Source organism: Spodoptera frugiperda, chromosome 29 (genome assembly GCF_023101765.2).
Source record: "Spodoptera frugiperda isolate SF20-4 chromosome 29, AGI-APGP_CSIRO_Sfru_2.0, whole genome shotgun sequence".
Taxonomy (NCBI): Eukaryota; Metazoa; Arthropoda; class Insecta; order Lepidoptera; family Noctuidae; genus Spodoptera; species Spodoptera frugiperda.
This window is the reverse complement of record NC_064240.1, coordinates 12,237,054-12,255,510: the sequence shown is the minus strand read 5'-3', so window position 1 is coordinate 12,255,510 and position 18,457 is coordinate 12,237,054. Positions and strand designations below refer to the sequence as shown.

Sequence of the window (18,457 nt, the reverse complement as noted above, 5' to 3'; positions counted from 1 at the left end):
TTACCCACATCTATAATTATCTATATAGATGCCAATAGAAGACAATCATTTTATTATACAATAACAATGGCATTATAAAAAACCACACTTGTTCGGTCAGTGGTGCGTTTATAAGCATTCTTGTGGACCCCGCATAAATTTTCAAAACTTAAATTAATCTGAAACTAGTCATTTAGAATCTATCTACATTTCTACTATAGGTACAAATAAGCGAATTTACATACAATAACAGTATAACATCATGACTAAGCAAAAGATTCGCGTGACTATCACTGTGACATTACAAAATACTATAATATAAATATTGTTGAGTTTAACATCAGATTAAAATCACGTGATTTCGGTTAAGATAGTAATCATGACGGGACGTAAAGCGGTATCTTAAGTTTAAATTGTAACTACGTAACAGGAAACGTCGGAAAATATACCTATAGATAAATACTCTGGCAGAAGATAGCTTTTTAAGTATTTTTCACATTAAATCTCCCCAAGAGGGCAACGCACTTGTAACTTCTCTAGTAATACGGGTGACCATAGATGGAGCTGATTGCTTACCATCAGGTGATGATGCTGGTTTGCCGTCGTATACCATACAAAAATGGATCTGTGTTTGGCCCAAAGATAGAGAATATAGTATTGATTTTGGCGAGTTTTTGTTACTGTGGCATAGATTTTCCACAGGACCGAAAATTCGTCAAAATCCAGACTATATTCTGTCTTTGGGCGTTTAGTATATCTCGCGATAGTTATTGTAAATACATTTACTAGTTTGTAAGTGAAACTGCTAGTAGTATAACTAAATAAATATGTACGTGGTACTCACCATTCCCAAACCCGCAGACTCTTGTCGTCAGAAGTGGTGACGAACCGTCTGTTGTCGTCGACGAACGTGATGGTGTTGACGGCGCCGAGGTGCCGGTCGTACTCCTGGACTATCTCCCCGCTGCGGATGTCCCACTGTAGGAGAGAAATAAAATCATCGTCAATATCAGGCTTGCTATGGCCTTTTTTGTAAAGATCGAAAACCATCATGATATGTAAAACAATTGGCAAAAGTAAACATATCATAAATTCCATCTCACAGAGAGCCTTGCTTAATTCTTTTTACGTAAGAATAATATTCGAAAACCTGAAAAGAACCGCCTGCACAGTTAGCACGGTGGCAGGACTAGCAGGGCAATCGGGTAATGTGTAGCTGGTTCGATTACCGCATGGTGCAACTCTTTGTGTGATCCACATGTAGTTGCTCCGGGTCTCGATGTCATATGTGTAGATGAAACATGATTGTTGTTAATGCACTCACGGCACAGGAGAAAATCCTAGCAACATTATTTTTAAAGAGGGAATATATAAATATTATGTAATGTAATGTATAAATATAATAAACCATTTGTATGCATGTTGCATTGAACAAAGACATTGTTACATTAAGATGCGATAGTTTTGTAACACAGAAACTTACACAAATAATCTTCTTGTCCGAAGTGCCGGCTACGAAGAGATGCTGTTTGTCTTCATCTGGGTTGAACTTGGCGCAGTATGTCACCTTCCGGGAAGTGAACCGCGATATACACTCTCCAGTCTCCGTGTCCCAGAGTTTTATGTAACGGTCGTAAGCTGAAAGAGAATTATTAGATGTAAGATAAAAATGATAAAGAAAAAACATTTTCTATATAACCAAAATTCGGTTGATTAGAAATTGAAACTTATAACAAAATGTGTAAAATATAATTATGTAATTAAAATATGAAAGTCAAATCATTTATTTTTTTTTTGGACAGGCTGGAGAGTGGAGATATACTAAGGCTTCACGGAAACCCGGCGCAAAACAAAACTTGCGTTATGTTTCGTTGTGTGAGTGAGGTTCCCGGATGTCCAATTACCCCTTTCCAGTTTTCCCAATTCCCGGTTCCCCATCAGCCCTGAAATCCTAACCCCAAAAGATCGGCAACGCACTTGTAACGCACGCCTCTGGTGTTTCGGGTGTCCATGGGCGGCGGCGATTACTCACCATCAGGTGATGTAGCTGGTCGTTTACCGGCTTTTACCATAAAAATGTGTCGGTAATGCAAAGGATTACTTACCATCAGGTGATCTGTCTGCTTGTTTAAATAAATAGTTATTCTATAAAAAATAAATGATACAAACCTGCAGATAAGAATTTATCCCCAGTATTATTGAAGTTGACATCTCTAACAGCTTGTCTGTGTCCGAAGTATGTCCGTATACAACGACGTTCGCCGTACACTTCCCAAATCTGTATAAAAAGTAATCATGGTTTTGTAATTATTTGTAAACAAAAAAAGTATTAAGAACTGGGCTCTTTCCGGTTTATAGAAAATTTCTCATTACTAGCACGGAGTCTGGAATTGTTTCCAGTATATGGCAATAGGCTCACCCCCTATTACATGGGACTTATAACACAAATGGTGAAAAGTGGGTGTACATTGTATGGCGGCATTACGAGCCGTAATGTACCTCTGGATAATTATTTGTATAAATAGAAATTCGTTTTATGATTTTACATTCTTATCGGCCATCTTCATGGTTTCATATTTATTGCAAGTATCCCACCATAAAAGTTTTAAGTATGCAGTAAAAATTCAACCCATAATACATAAAAATAATGTATTTAGGACTGGAATCCTTTAACATTAAAATCAGTTCAATGGTAAACTATAAATTTTTTTCAAAAGATTTGTCAATAAGAATAATATTGAAACCCATAATGTTTTCTTATTCGTATATTTACCTTGACCCTGCAGTCCATGCCAGCAGACAACATGAGATGCGCGGTGCCGGGGAACCAGCGCACCGCCGCCACTCCCTTCGTGTGGCCCTTCCACGTGAAGATATGTGCCTGGAAACCACAATATCAGATTAAAAACTATATTTCTTACTTCACTTTCAAGTTATTTTATAGGTGAACTCAAAATACAAGCCCTATGAACTTTATTTACTTAATATTTTTATAACTTTCGTGAGTATTAACGTAAATGTTTGACGAGGAACTCGACTAGTTTCAAGCTATGCTAGTCCGTACAGTAGCAGCGCGACAATCGCCGCGGCGTGTGTCGCAGAATGCTGCTCATGAATATGAGCCTCTAGCATGGCTTGAAACTAATCGAGGTTTTTATTACCACGATAGTAAGATGCTGATATGCTTTCAAAGTTAAAAACAAAGCATATATGTGGCAAAGTATAGGCACTGTTACATTATTTGATCCTTTAGCTATTGTATGTGATAATAATGTAATGTTAATAAATAACACATACCTTAGGCAAGAAGCACTTGTCGGGCGGCGTATCACTCCGCAGCTGTGTCTCACTACGCGGCGGCGCGATCCACGACCGGCCCTGGTAGTCTGTCGCGTTGTCAACTGGAATAAACATAGATAAGTATGTTAAAATGTGAGTAACTATGAAAATAAAGCTGTTTCAAATATACAGTACTAATAAAGCCTTTGATCTAGATTATACTAGCAAAAAATATACATAGTAAACAATAGTTAACAATAGAAGATATACATAGCAAACAATAGAGGAACCATTCTTTTTATAAATCTTTTTAACAACAAAATGGTGAATGTTGTATTTTGAGTCGACTAAGGGACTACATATTTAACAGAATCAGGACAACAGCATTCTCGGTTAAACACAATCCCTTTAAACTGTAGTCTTCAACCAGCTTTAACTACACGGTTGGCGCGGTGGCTGGGCAACTGGCTGCCGTGCAACGTGTCGCGGGTTCGATTCCCGCACGGAACAACTCTTTGTGTGATCCATAGATTGTTGTTTCGGGTCTGGGTGTCATGTGCATGTGAAATTGTATGTTTGTAAACGCACCCACGACACAGGAGAAAATCCTAATGTGGGGCAACGTTTTTTTAAAAAAAAAAAAAAACCCAGCTTGCCAAGCATGGAGATTTAACAAACACCTCTTTTATAGAGACCCACAATCTCTCATGGATTGTTGATGAACATTTACAAAGATTAAATAAATTAAATATTGCCCTCGCTAAGTAAATAGTTAGACTATTAATGCATTGTAACTCACTATGGAATATAGATTTCTCTTCCAATGGTTTGTCTTCATCCACTTTGCCTTTCTTCTGTCGTTTGGCGACAATCTCCTGCAGTTCCTTAGCTTCATCACCTTCTGGCCTCATCACTCTGAAAATTAACAAAAACATTATAATAAGTATTTTTATTTCACAAAAGTTACTTCTCAAAATTTCATTACTATGGAAGCCATAGTTATTTCTTCTGAAATTAATATCTTATCTTATATGTACTAATTTATTAAACTGAAGAGATTGTTTACTACTAATTTATAATACTGGTCCAATTTGAAAATATTAGAAAGTAGTTTCTCACCTCTGTTCACCCTCATATCCTCCCCAGGGTCCGAGGAATCCATTGATATCTTCAGGGTTGTCATTCTTGGTCCTCTTCTTTTTGTCAAGCGGCCTCTTCTTTATAGTCTCAAACACTGATTTACCTAGTGCCTCTTCTGGTGGTGCTATCATTGCAGACACTGGAAATATTATAAATAATGTTAATTAAAACATATTTTTTTTATATTTCTCCTTAAATAATACATGAAAACTTTATCAACTTTTCTACTCATATGCCCTTTTTATAAGGAAAAATATTGACACTAAAATTATACCATTTTACAGAACAAACAGTAACCAGATGATATGATGATGATAAAGATGCACTATTATAGGTATATATATATATATTATTGGTAATATATTTGCCTGATAATGAAGACTATGACTATATCTGGGACTCCCTTAATATACTGAGAAGATTATATAATTAACATTTTACACCATACTTTACTTACCAACTACAGCATCACCAGTGGCTTCACTGTCCGTAGAAGGATCTACAGCATGTCCGTAACTAGTAAATGTTCGCCTTTGATTCTCAAACTGAAAGTCACTTATATGTGCCTTCTCTACGTAACCAGACAATATATTTCTATTAGCTCTCATCTGTTGCGTTTGAAACGGATTCTCTGGACCATATGTAGGAGCAAATAGTTCTTCATACTTAGGATTGTGCATTAATTCTTGATTGTTTGGTAACAAAACTCTTGTATCGTCGCTGTTCTGTAATAAGAAAAGTTTGTAATGAGCAATATGTGTTGTCAAACATAGTTCCCAGGTTTCTATCTTAACAATCTACCTGACAATGCAAATTGTGACCAAAAGAACTATGTTATGGAGGATTTAATTGGGAGAATTATGAGATCCAGTAATCATAGATCATCTTAATACAGTACTAGGAAATAACCATGACTTCTTGACAGTTTGAGTCATGGATAAAGTTTGTTAGCGTTTTGAACTTTTTAACAACATTAAATGATATTCACAACGTACCGTGGGCATCACAACAGGCGCAGCACATATTTGCATCGATTTAGCCACGGAAAAGTTAGAATCAACTGGTTTCAAGTGTGATAATAACTTTTCGTTGCTCTCCCCTTTAATAGTTTCCGTCTCATTATCCTCTTCTTCCTCTGAACTGCTACCGTAGTTTTGTATATTTAACATTTTGTTCAACGTCTAATTAACTAATATATGAAATTCTTATAAAATATTTCGTTCATAACAAAAACAATGTGTTTTCGTGAAATTACAAAATTACAACGAAGCGTCCCGTTCACGGTTATAAAACTGCTGTCATGAGAGACAGTGACAGAAGATATTTACTTACAATTTACCCTAATGTGGGACAGAGACAAGTGACTTACATGCTAAATATCCCAACTTTAGTGGGTAAGGAACGGCAGTTCAATCTCGTGTCATTATAACAGCAAATAATTCGTTTAGAAATTAAAGAATATAATAGAAGAGCTACGTAGGTGATTATTTTTTCTAAAAGCTTTTAATGATATTATTAATCATTTTAGAAAATTTAGAGATATATAAAGAAAAATCTTTAAATTTCCGAACGAATATCGGTCATACCGACTAGAATATCATCTCACTTCCTTTTTTTTATATGGAAACTATTTTGTTTTTGACAACCATATCCAGGAGTACCAACCGAACGCGGCTAAAAATCTATTCAAGTCAGGTGACGAGCCCTTGTGACAGTTCAATATTTCTCTAAAATATAATAAAAACCAAGAAAAACATTAAACATGGCACTGAGCATGGCAGTTAAGGGTAAATTGATCAGCGTCATCGGTGACGAGGTAAGAAATCGGTATTTTATGATCTAACAAAGGTATACACTTGATTGGCCCCATGTCCTGAAACTTTTCTAGTTTTCCAGCAATTAGTGTAAAAATGTCTAAAGAACCGTGAAATATCTCATTCCAGGATACTTGCGTCGGTTTCCTGCTGGGCGGGATTGGTGAAATCAACAAAAACAGACACCCCAACTTCATGGTTGTTGACAAAAGTAAGTCTCATATTTTTCTTTCAGTTAGAAAAATAAAACGTATATTCTTATCAGAAACGTCTTAAAAAAATGCTCAGAAATCTATTTGATTTTTGGCTAATTAGCAGCTTTCATATTGGATCCCATAATTGCTTACTTTTACGTTTATTTTATAAGAAAAAAAATGTTTTCTTTTGGTTAATCAATTAGTTCACCAAATAAGCCTTTATTCCAGGGGTAGGCCATGGGAAGAAACTATAAATCAATATTCAACAGTTGAAGTGCTAATATCAATTAGCGATGATATTAGCATTTCAATGTGATTTTGTGTTAGATACATATTTGGAATCAATGAGGTTTTCTCCATCGAATAATGTATATAACTAAATATAACAAAAACATGTCAGTCGGATCAATTAGCATTTGAACCGTCAATATAATATTCATATATATTTTTATACAAAAATTTATTAGTATACCAGTTAAGATATTCGTAAGATGTGGCCTATTTTGAGAATTTCATAAATTAGGTCAGTATGATATTATTTATCCAAGGTGGTTTTATATTTCCAGAAGTGGCTTATATAACCATCAATCAGTCAACTTCAGCAAATTGATATCAAATATAATCAATATCTTAAAAAAAGTTAGCAATTACCTATATGGTACCTATTTGATGATGTGTTTTTTGTTAACTATTAAAATGTTACTGACAGACAGTCGATAAAGCGAGAGAGTATATGAGATTCATGCCCCAATGGGAGACAAGCGTTATCCCAGAAATTTTTTGCCTCATGGTGGAAAATCCTCATGACCTCAGACTCAGATTCATTGACTAGATGTCATCTTGATTTGATAAAAATGTTATTTATAGCCACCAAAAGTCAAAAAGGATTTATATATCAATAAATCATCCTTTATCAATCAAAACAAAATTTATCAGTTTTGCCAAACAAAGACATAAAATATTTTTGTCCAAGCAATGTTGTACCTACTCTTTGTTTATGTACTTATTGTCATATTACCACTCATAGAAAATTAAAGATTTAATGGAAGAGAGCAGTTGAAGGAACATGATGCAAGTTTCAGAATTGCTTGAAAAGAAATAAAAATAATTGTTTAGCTACTAATATTTTATAAGGTCATTTCATTCCAAGAAGATTATATTTGATCACATTAAGATAAGCTTATTTATTATTTTATTTATTGAATAAATAAATTATAGAATAATAACACTTGCTAAATTCCTATCCAATAATTTTCAACAATCCAGATTTTGATGTTCTAACACAAATAAATTAAAATGTTACAGACACACCAGTGAGCGAGATTGAAGAATGCTTCAGACGATTTGTGAAGCGTGATGACATCGACATCATCTTGATCAACCAGAACATCGCTGAGATGATCCGACATGTGATTGACAGTCACTCCGCTCCAGTGCCCGCGGTGCTTGAGATCCCATCCAAGGACCATCCCTATGATGCTAGCAAGGACTCCATCCTGCGTCGTGCCAAGGTAAACAAAATCTTATACATACATACATACATATCGTCACGCCTTTAATCCCCGAAGGTAGGCAGAGGTGCACAATATGGCAGGTATTGCCACTGTGTACACCACTTTTCACAATTTATGTTGTAACTCCCATGTAATAGGTGGTGAGCCTATGAACCCGGGAATCGAACCCGAGACCCTTTGCCCAGCACTCGAACTTGCAACCACTCGGCCAACAAGGCAGTCAGACAAAATCTTATTGATCTATGAAACACCATTACTAGGTAATTAGGTATGTAAGTACAATGTAACGGTTGTTTTTCACCAGTTATGTTATAAGTCGCCTTAACAGGGTCATTTACTGTACTAGTAGTATATAATGTCTCTGTGTACATTGTGCAATAAATTAATAATTAATCTCTATATAACAGGAAGTAAACAAGACAAATCTAAAGAATATTTAGCCAATAGTCTACATGAGAAAACGACAATCTCTTTTTTCTCCTTTTCTCCGAAAAGTCAGCACGCCATACTGATTGGTGTATTTATATTTCTTCGCGATATTCACGCACTTTAATTTACAAAACTATAATTTGAACATTATTCCTATACATTTAAAGTCTATAGTCAGTAAAACATTATATTGTGCTAAATTAAGGCGTAATTCAACTTCGTTAGTAATAAATATATCTTAACTAAGATACTAATTATTTATTTCTCTATTTCAGGGCATGTTCAACCCAGACGACTTGGTACGCTAAAACTAATTTATTGCATGATATTGTTGTCTGCGCATCAGGCGACCCCTGTATATACGCCAGCTGTGTACCAACATTACAGACTAACAATAAGTGTGACCATCCATCCATTATAATGACGTGCATTCGCTTGACAACTATGACATAACAAGATGACCAGGCGCCAAAACCTCCAACTTGTTAATTAAAAAAAAATAGATACTGAAATGGCGCGAAAAAATATCTATTTTATTTTATCTGTTGTCATCTATTTTGTCAGTTAGTCAGTGAATGCATGTCTACAGTTTTCAGTGTGCAATTTTTTTATTTAAAACTAAAGCAGTTAACTATAACATTCCACTTCCCAGAAACATTTATTTTAACTGTTACAGCGAATGATCCCGTTATTTAATGTGATATTGATAAAATTATTCAAATAATTATGTAAGGTTGGAAGTTCAGTAAAGTGGTTCGCGCCATTATCAAAATGTTTCGTGTCAAAATATGAATTATATATCTATTTAATTTTAATTTAATTGTCGTCGGCACTAAATATTTTATAATTTATTTTATTTAATGCGACTTTAGTGTGGTTCCAGCCTAAATTACAGAGTATTAATCAATCATGTATAGATTTGTTGAAGTTGTATTATAGAATATAAAATACCAGTTTGTTGTTTTATTTACTTTTTGAGTTTTTGGTTTAGTTTTGAGTGTTTTTGCTGCTTAATAACAAGAAATGAATGGTTTTGAATGCATCATATTTTTGGCCAAGGTTTGAGATGGCATGGTACCAAATGGGATAAGATTTTTTTAATTGACAATATTGAGCTTCCAGGTATTTTCATTTAACTTCATTTTCTTTAGAAATTAAATTAAAATTTTGGCAGTTGCTAATCTAATCACGTCAGACCTATAATAATAAATTGTGGAGTGGAGCATGTGATGCAGAAACCTGCAACACATTTCGCAACAACAGGTCCTTGCGCAAATCAAAAACCTTTTACAGTCCTCTGCCCAGCTCAAATCGTTGACCCCAAACTTGAAATGATCTTAATAATAATAATAATAATAAGCTTTTTATTTCAGAAAAATCCATAAAACATACAAATTAAAAAATTAAAAAATTAAGATTAAAAATTAGTTAGTACCACAACAACTTATAACACTATGTTAGTAAACAGTACCTCTATCTTATTATTATTATCCTAAACTTGAAATGATCTTGACGATAAACCATTTATTTGTATGTTATTTGAGCAGCATATAATGACATCACCATCAAAATTGTAACATGAGCATGTTCCGAAGATGCAGAGTTTGTATTTTTGTGGCCCTTGGCGTTATGCGTGTATTCCAGCTTTAGGAACATAGTTTAGCTGCGTTGTTTGTGAAAAGGAATCTTTGCCTAAAAAAATATCCTGGATCATCATCATTGTCTATGATGTATAAACTGTTGTTTTACTAATTAATGGTCACATTTTACATTTTCGATTTTTTTCGTGTGTTGTGTGTTTCTGATCTGAGTGAGTATTTTATTTATCAAATATTTTCCAAGTAAAACGTTTTTCAAAGAGTGAAATATTAATGCATTCATTTTTATTTTACAGTCAATGTTTGGAGCTGATAACTTCTCAAATTAGTCACTGAAATTTATTCCATATTACTTATATTGTTATTATTGGCCCCCTATTTATTTATGTATGTATGTATGTCTATTTTGTTATAATAAAACTAAAAACATAGTTTTATATTTTTATTTTCAAAGATTATTAACAAGCTTACACTATAATACTCTATTCACACAAATATACAATATAATACAGTGCACACAACCATATAGTTATAAAAAAAACAAAATGGTAACAAATAGGTTGCTTATTTGGTATCAAAAAATGAGCTATATACCCGTAATGAAAGTTTGGGTGATTGGTTATTAGTTAAAGTTGAGACAGGTCGTTAATCTTTGGTAACTTATTCGTCGAACTCGGCAACGTCATTCTCGGCCTTCTTGTGGCCGACCCAGTCCCATTTGGAGTAGTGGAGCTTAGTCTTCTTGAACTTTGGATTCTTCGATGTTATACGAACAAATATACGCCGCCCAAATAGCGGTTGCAACTGTCTGAAGTTGTCCACGAGAGGCAGGTTCAGGTTAGACAGGAGACCGCGGAAGTTGTCCATCTGTGGAGGATAGAAGCTGTTAGGTCATCCATCTGTATCTAAAAGACTATTACAACTCTATCAATATCCAAAATTAGTGGAAAGGAACAAGATTACAAAATGGCCATTTTGTAACTCTGTTAATTATTTTATAATTATCTGGATTACTTTACCTAGGAAAATCAACTCTATTCCTTACAAAATAACCTTTTATGAGAAATGTACCTGGAATACGGAGATTGGGAGGTAGTCTGAGAAGACGACCCATGTGACAGCTTCGGCGCAAGGAGGCGTGGTGAGGGATCCCTTGTAGGTGTAGAAACGCTCAGTATCCAATCCAGAGAGGATGGAGGACAGGGAGAAGGTATGTGGCAGTTGCATGGAGGTATTGTAATTCTCGATGGCTGACAGATTCTTGACGATGGGAGTCAGGAGCTTGGCGTCGAATTCTACAACCTGGAATAGAAGAAAGTAATGTAGATTATCCTAGATACTTGATACATAATGGTGCATGGTGGCTAAAGCAGACTTCCCCAGAAAGTGATAAAAGTAGAATTTACGCATGATGACTCATAAGTCCGGTTGAATTTGCTGTGCCCTCATCACTACATAAGTTCGAAGTGGCACAATTTACCGCGGAAACGCTTCTACAAAATTATGAACAAAATATTAGGTACATACTTGGTAGAAGAACGCAAGCACGCAAAGACCATCAGGGTGCTGCAGGGCTTCAGCGAGGTTCCTATACTTCTTATTCCTGTGGATGATATGCATTTCCAAAGGCAACCGCATATCGTTAAGAGTATGTTCAGAACCTCGGTTGTTCTTGTCTCCCCAGTGGAAGTGTAGGCCTTCAATCTCGTACTCATTGTCCAAGGGGCCTCCGAAGATGAATGGAAGACGGAATCCTTTCTTTTCTTCTTCAGAACTGTATTTGGGAATGGTGAGGGCAACTGAAAATTTATGAGGAATTAGATTTTGTATATCAAGGCTTTGGAATCGGTACTTTCTTTCAGGTCATTAAAGAGATACAATAAGACAACACTAATAGGCATTTTTAGGTACTTCGGACCTAAAGGTCCATGTTGCGACCACTTGCTACGTTTCATAAACGCTTTTGAGGTATAGAAAGATTTTGAGCATTAATTTGCTATACAAAAATTGGTCTTACATCAACTGAGCTAAGTTCCTTGTCCTGTATCCTCACCTGAATGTCCATTGTTGGTGATCGTAAGAGGACCAGGCAATGGGTTTTGGTAGCCGATCAATTCCATGGCAGGTATGGAGATGGGGATAGCTTGACGAGCAGCTATAGCGATGGGAGACTGTTGCCGACCTCCACAGGCCGGGTGGAGGACGGCCCAGCGCCTCTGGTCGGAGGCTCTGTAACCCCAACCAAGGACTAGAGAAACTGGAAGAGAAACAAATCATTAATTACTTCTTGTCACAATAATCAGGTAGGTCTATCATTATCAAATGAAATTCTAGGATTTATTGGACATCTTTCAACCTTCGGGTTTGGATAATGACGCTCCGTGGACACAATTTTGTTCATTTCTACGTAAAATACAAGCATTCCCCTTACATTCGTCAATTGACTAAACTGCGTGCGCATGCGCATGGTGGACAGTAAGCCTTAGAAGTCAATCAAAAATATTCATAAACACTTGCCAAAAAAAAATCAATATATTATACAATAACACATGAAAAATGCTCTGTGAAGAATAAAAAGAGTCACCTTTTGTTCTTAGAACAACATTTAAATTAGCTAAAATATATAAGTAGGTATCCAACCCACGTGCTTAGTGTCAAAGATTAAACTCCCTCTTTTGTAGTGGAGGCCTGGAGTAGGAGGAAGTAAACCATCAGTGGATTCTTCCACACTGTTCTCACCAGTGAGAGCACGGGCCATTGATGATGATGACGATTTTGAAAATAAACCATTTGTTTATTTAAAGTTCAAGAACCCAGAGCAATTGTTCGAACTTCGCACCGTAAAATTTCCATACAGCCGGCTTGTTATGAAAATATTTTGAGATGATATATTAATCAACGGATTATCTCGTTCGATGTTATGGTAACACAACATTGTTACCCGCGACGCGGCGGTATAAACAATATCAAATAAACCTTTGATTATATAAACAAAAAATCAATAATATTTAATCATCGGTCATTCATTCATAATAAATGATCCAATTATTTTACTACGGTAACAATAACGTTTGTTTTGACTGTTGTTTTCTGTTTTCGCGATGACATCAATCTTAGGTACTGCATGGTTGGTGCAGGGGATGAGCGACCGTCTCCTGTGCAAAGCGCAACATGTCGCGGATCCCACACGGAACCATATACAACTCTTTGTGTGATCCACAGGTTGTTGTTCTGGGTGCGATGTGTATGGGAATTTGTATCTGTATAGTGTGTAAACGCACCCAAAGACGAGAAAATTATCTTTCCTTTATGCTATACAAAATAAATTCACATATAAACTTTTTCCATGAACTTCCTATGAAAAGTGATTACAATAAATATATACCCAATTATTTTCTCATTTCAACGCCCTGACAATTGGTCATTTAACCCAAACATACATCGGTCGTTAGAGGCCATAAAATCAAACGCAATGAGATTACAAATTGCCGAATTATAAATGGAAAAGTCGTCAATAAATTTTAAACTCCAAATACGAGTTGCTACTCATTATTCTATCTGCGACGCGGGAGTATCCTTTTCGGTTGTGACAATCATAAATTTTTTGTACAACAAGAATGTCGAATTATGCTAAACAAGTAACACATTAACTTTGTGCGAATGCTAATTTTTAGGGGTCTTTGCGTAACGTAAGGAATATAAAAAACGTTTTTCAACGTGGCGCCATACTGAGATTTTCTCTCATCACGGGTGCATTTACAAACATACAAATTCACATACAGACATATGAATTCAGATACCCATCACACTCAAAGCGGAACAACACAAACGTTTTTGGATCACACAAAGAATCGAATTTCGCGACATTTCGGTTACCCAGCCGCTGCGCCAACCCAATAATAATTCGGCGTCAGTCTCTCTTTGTAATTAAGTAATTGGTATAAAATTAATCATTTTACTCAACCTATCAAATTAAGGCACAATAAAATGATCGGGCTTAAAAACCATGCCATGTATAGAAAAAAATTATCATCCAAAGCTATTCCTGATAAACGGAACCCATTATAGACAAACCCGTGTCAGCCGTGGAAGTTTTTTTATATATTTAGTAATCCACTTGCGATTTAGTTATGCATACCTAGATTTATGCGACTGTCAATCAAACTGTTTATTTAAATATCCTAGGATTAGACCAGTTTTTTCATACATTGAAACTGATAATACTTGTCTGTGCAAGGAATGTATATTGGTACAGCAATATCGTATTGCAAATTAAAATTAAAAGTGTATGGCATGTAATACAAGTGACAGGCGTGCTTGTAAAAAATTTGCTTGCGATATTAGGTCATTGGGTTATAGAAAAATATATTAGATACCTGCATCAGGTAGATTAACAAGAATTGTAAAGTGATATAAAAATTAAAAGTGCCTATTGCTGACAAAAACATTGCTTAGATGTGAAAGGATGGAAAGGAGAATAATATCAATATAATAAAAAAATACATTATGCAAGCAAAATTGTCAACTAAATTACCCTTTCCAGCCGTTGGTGTAGTACCTTAAAATAGAAACAATCTTCGTACATTGATAACCTCGTACTTCATAAACGGGACAGCTGTAGCGGCAGAAACCCCATTTTTGGTTGCAATTTTTTTGCTCGAATTTTAAAATATTGATGACCGCGCAGTAGAAAACACATTTGTCACTAACTTGGCGCCCATACTGTCTGCTACTCGTCTCACGGAACTTGTAACTGCCCATTAAGGCTTTAGACATTTGTTAAATACCGGGCTGCATTGCTCTCTGATAAACCTAAACATTTTTAAACTGCGATCACCAACCCGGTTGACATGCGTGGGAATTATTGCATTTTTTTATTTTGTAGAGAAGGCCTACAATGTAACAAAGGAATGTCTCGGACTATTGATGATAATACGATTACTAATGAAATGATGAGGATTTTTTTTGAAACACATCGCCTAGTATTTGCCGTACTTCTTTTTTAAGACAAGCGAGAATATAATATGCTGCACTCAAGTTTACGGATAAAAAATCCTTGTCACATGAATAATGTATCGGTTAGATAAATTCGTGACTAGTGGGCCGAATTCTTTTGTTAACCCATAACATTGCATGTTATTTATCATTTAGTTTACGCACGATGCATTTAAGAGAAAATTTATTTGTCAAATAGTATCGACCTCTGTGGAGATTGTATAACTACAATTGAGGTCAAGCTTGCAAATTATATTTGCATACGATGTTGCAATTTTCAGTGATCGATTATTATGATAGAATTTAGTATATTATGTGTGCCTTGAATTGTATTTAGCGTTAGAATTTTTAGACCCCACTGCAGTGTGTTGACTACATTTTGTTACCACCCTTTCTTTCTCGAGGGAGTTCTTTAGGGGTGACTTAGAGACCTTACGCACGCATTTGATAAAACCGGACAACGTCTCTCTTTGATCAGCCTAAACCTTTTCATCTGCAATCTCCATCCTACCTGCTAAGCGTGACTATACCTAAGGCAATCTCTTTTATGTAGAGGAGGCCGGAGACTCATAATCCAGCAATGCAACCGCCCGATAAAACGAAAAGAATTTAAGAATATTTTTTTATCTTTTCAATAAATTCCAGTTTGTACAGGTCAATTAAGCTAGACTAGGTCCAAAACTAATTATGTCGTGCAGACATGAACATTGTAATATCTAGGTAATTGTCACACGATGTTCCAAGTTTCGTGTTCTATTAGTATAAGCGTCCTTCGCGTTGTTACTTTTTAGATTCGCATTGCGTGCTAAAACACCATAGCATGGGTTTGGCTACTTATCTATTCCAGATCGGACAACCTACCTTAGTTTCACGTGGATAAAATGCGTTATAACATTGAATTTGCTAATTTTTGTTGCTTTATTCTATTCTCTGTCTTTTGGCAAGTTTTCTTTATATCTATTTCTAGTAAACTACTCCTGTTTTTTTCTTTCAAGTAGTCAAATGGTACCGGAGTTCATATTATATCAAAGTATAAAATGAAACTACAGCTCATAAAATGTTATCGTTCCTAGGGAGGACAGGGAGATTCCTAACAATCGATTTTGGACGTTCGTTTTGTTTAGTTCCTGTCAATATTATAACCTTGAATCGATCCAGAAATATAAAAGGGGTTATTAATTTCGGCCCTAAAAGACCATTTCGCGAAATGGGGGATGCTCTAATAGCCCTAAAAAGTTTTTATAAGCTAACGAAATCACAACAGCCAGTGTTTACTAACAACACATTCATTCAGTATCAACCACGTGTGCTATTGCAACCATGTTGTTGTTTACAAATGCCGAATATGTACTGTTTTATTTACTTCGGTAAACAAGACGCATACTTCAAACTGTTACGATAACTTTAGCATTACGAAAACATTCTTTAAACCCGAATTCTAGAGTTCTATTTTATTTGAACATGGTCAGGTTTTGACAAAGAATTTATAGGGTCATTCTCTAAAGGGTTTCTTTATGACAAATGAAGAGTAACGTCTTAAAAGACGTTTTCTAAGCTCCAAAGGGAAGAGGGGAAGGGAAAGGAAAGATTCTGATTCTTAATATAACACAACTTTTCGCCCTTTACATTATCAACCCTAGAATGATGTTCCTATCTTTGGCTACGGGGACAAACTACAATAATTCGTATCTCTGACAATTTTATACCTAATCAAAATATGATTGTTACGTTTTCTAATATGCTTTGTGAATTAGCCACGTGTAAATAAATATAATAGACGATTATACATAGTGAAACTGTATGGAAATTACAACATCACAGCCAATTAAGTATGTATTAAAAAAGACTGCAATATGTTGCATATTAGATCCCTGCTTTATTTCTTTAATACCGATTTAAACGGAATCATATATTTTTTTATTAATCACCGTTTTAAAACAGTTTGTGATATTACGTTTTACAATTAATAATTTGAACAAAATGCAATCACATATTAAATTGAATTATTATGTTTTCGCCTTATTCACGTAATTATTTCAGTTTCGTGTGTCGCGGAATTTTGCTCATGAATATGATGAGCCTCTAGCAAGGCTTGAAACTAGTCGAGTTCCTCGTCAAATAATTAGGTACGTGAGTAAGCCAAACAATGTAATAATTAATTTAGTATGTCTCACGAAAGTTACAATTTAAACACTAATTAATTTATTTTTTCCTTAATCACCATTTTGAAAATGGTGATTAATTTTCGTAGTTTGAAATAAGATATTTGAAAATACAGGATGGGGTTGTAGAGAAAATAGTTAGAGTTTTGTTTTGGACAAGACAATGTTTGGTTTGCTGTCGGATGTTTGCGCGATCCGTAGCACGAGAGGAAAATACTGCGTTTTTCGCATGTTTCATTACCAAACTGTTGATTAAGTTTACGTGCTCCATGTTTATGATAGCATATAATTATTCGGCCTCACTCTACTTAACCATTATTTTTGAATTATGATTCCGATGCTTCAATTATCTATAAATCGAAGGCAATTATTATACACTGATAAATTCATGTTTCTTAATACTGTACTAGATTGTTTTAGTTTTTTATTTTCTTGTTTAAATCCACGCCCACTTACTCTTATGATGGTTTTCTGTGGCACAAAAAAATAGATTTTTATGGCTATTTTATAGCTCCACAATTAATCTTTTTATCAATTCGATATAGTACTTAGCACTTAATTTACTCTAGAGGTGTAAGAAAATAATTAAATCTAGTTATGCTATTTTCTTTCAACATTAAAATTTTTTAATTGACTTAATCATTACTCTTTATCATTTAATTAACTTTTTAATTTTAAATTTTCACTAATAATAAAATTTTTAAATTTTTCACTCACCATTTACCGCCAAAATGGCGAAAATCGATGTTAACACGGCAGATCTCATATTCACTTTTATTTTTTAATATAAAATTAGAGATAATTGAGTGGACACTCCGATGCTTCCTGCCAGGCGGCCCGCGGTTTATATACTACACATCCACATCTTCAGCACTGCGTTTTCAATGGCCTAACGCGTCATCGGCGTGAGAATTAACCCTCAAACAATGACACACGGGCTTCATTAACCACGCGACTTTTCCTCCAAATTAATCACTTTCTTCTAATAAATTTAGTGCCTAAAATTTTTATTTATATGGCAACCTAAATATGCGATAGCTTAAATCCATCAATGCAGTTTAATACCAGGTAATGAAATAACGAATAAGCGTTGTGCGACTAAAAGGGTATGTAATTGATTTGAATACCACATGCTTCACACATTGGTTTATATACCTATATTATTTATATTACGTCTTCACGGTTGATCTTAGTTGTTACCGATGCAATTTTTTCGACCTCGCTGTTTCGCCGCTAAACATATGAGCATGAAAATTTTCACCAATGAAACTATTAGTTTTGTTCCGAAAAGTGAGTTTTATGAAAAGAATTATGTCGGAAATGGGTGAAGAATAATGTGCCAAAAACTGT

General features: G+C 35.0%; 3 protein-coding genes across 3 annotated transcripts in view; 1 reads left to right on the top strand and 2 right to left on the bottom strand.

Annotated features, from left to right (window-relative positions):
* LOC118268076 (pre-mRNA-processing factor 17) overlaps window positions 1–5,700 on the bottom strand; it is a 29,173-nt gene extending 23,473 nt beyond the window's left edge. The window contains exons 1-9 of the mRNA XM_035582331.2: window positions 5,394–5,700; window positions 4,856–5,123; window positions 4,378–4,537; window positions 4,058–4,173; window positions 3,277–3,380; window positions 2,753–2,860; window positions 2,149–2,257; window positions 1,463–1,617; window positions 824–957 (exon numbers count right to left, since the gene is read on the bottom strand). Coding sequence (XP_035438224.2) covers window positions 824–957; window positions 1,463–1,617; window positions 2,149–2,257; window positions 2,753–2,860; window positions 3,277–3,380; window positions 4,058–4,173; window positions 4,378–4,537; window positions 4,856–5,123; window positions 5,394–5,567 — 1,328 coding nt within the window. The 5' untranslated portion in view covers window positions 5,568–5,700. The remainder of the gene's footprint in view (window positions 1–823; window positions 958–1,462; window positions 1,618–2,148; window positions 2,258–2,752; window positions 2,861–3,276; window positions 3,381–4,057; window positions 4,174–4,377; window positions 4,538–4,855; window positions 5,124–5,393) is intronic.
* A 333-nt stretch (window positions 5,701–6,033) lies between these two features.
* Window positions 6,034–9,305, top strand: LOC118268252 (V-type proton ATPase subunit F). The gene is made up of 4 exons (XM_035582664.2): window positions 6,034–6,214; window positions 6,342–6,423; window positions 7,715–7,920; window positions 8,628–9,305. The coding sequence occupies exons 1-4, from the start codon at window positions 6,161–6,163 to the stop codon at window positions 8,658–8,660; spliced, it is 375 nt and encodes a 124-aa protein (XP_035438557.2). The 5' UTR covers window positions 6,034–6,160; the 3' UTR covers window positions 8,661–9,305.
* A 1,074-nt stretch (window positions 9,306–10,379) lies between these two features.
* Window positions 10,380–17,989, bottom strand: LOC118268251 (carbonic anhydrase 7). Its single transcript, XM_035582663.2, has 5 exons — window positions 17,825–17,989; window positions 12,004–12,207; window positions 11,478–11,749; window positions 11,022–11,252; window positions 10,380–10,817 (listed from the first exon to the last, which is right to left on the bottom strand). Exons 1-5 carry the CDS (start codon window positions 17,871–17,873, stop codon window positions 10,611–10,613), a joined length of 963 nt encoding a protein of 320 aa, XP_035438556.1. The 5' UTR covers window positions 17,874–17,989; the 3' UTR covers window positions 10,380–10,610.
* Window positions 17,990–18,457: the final 468 nt, after the last annotated feature.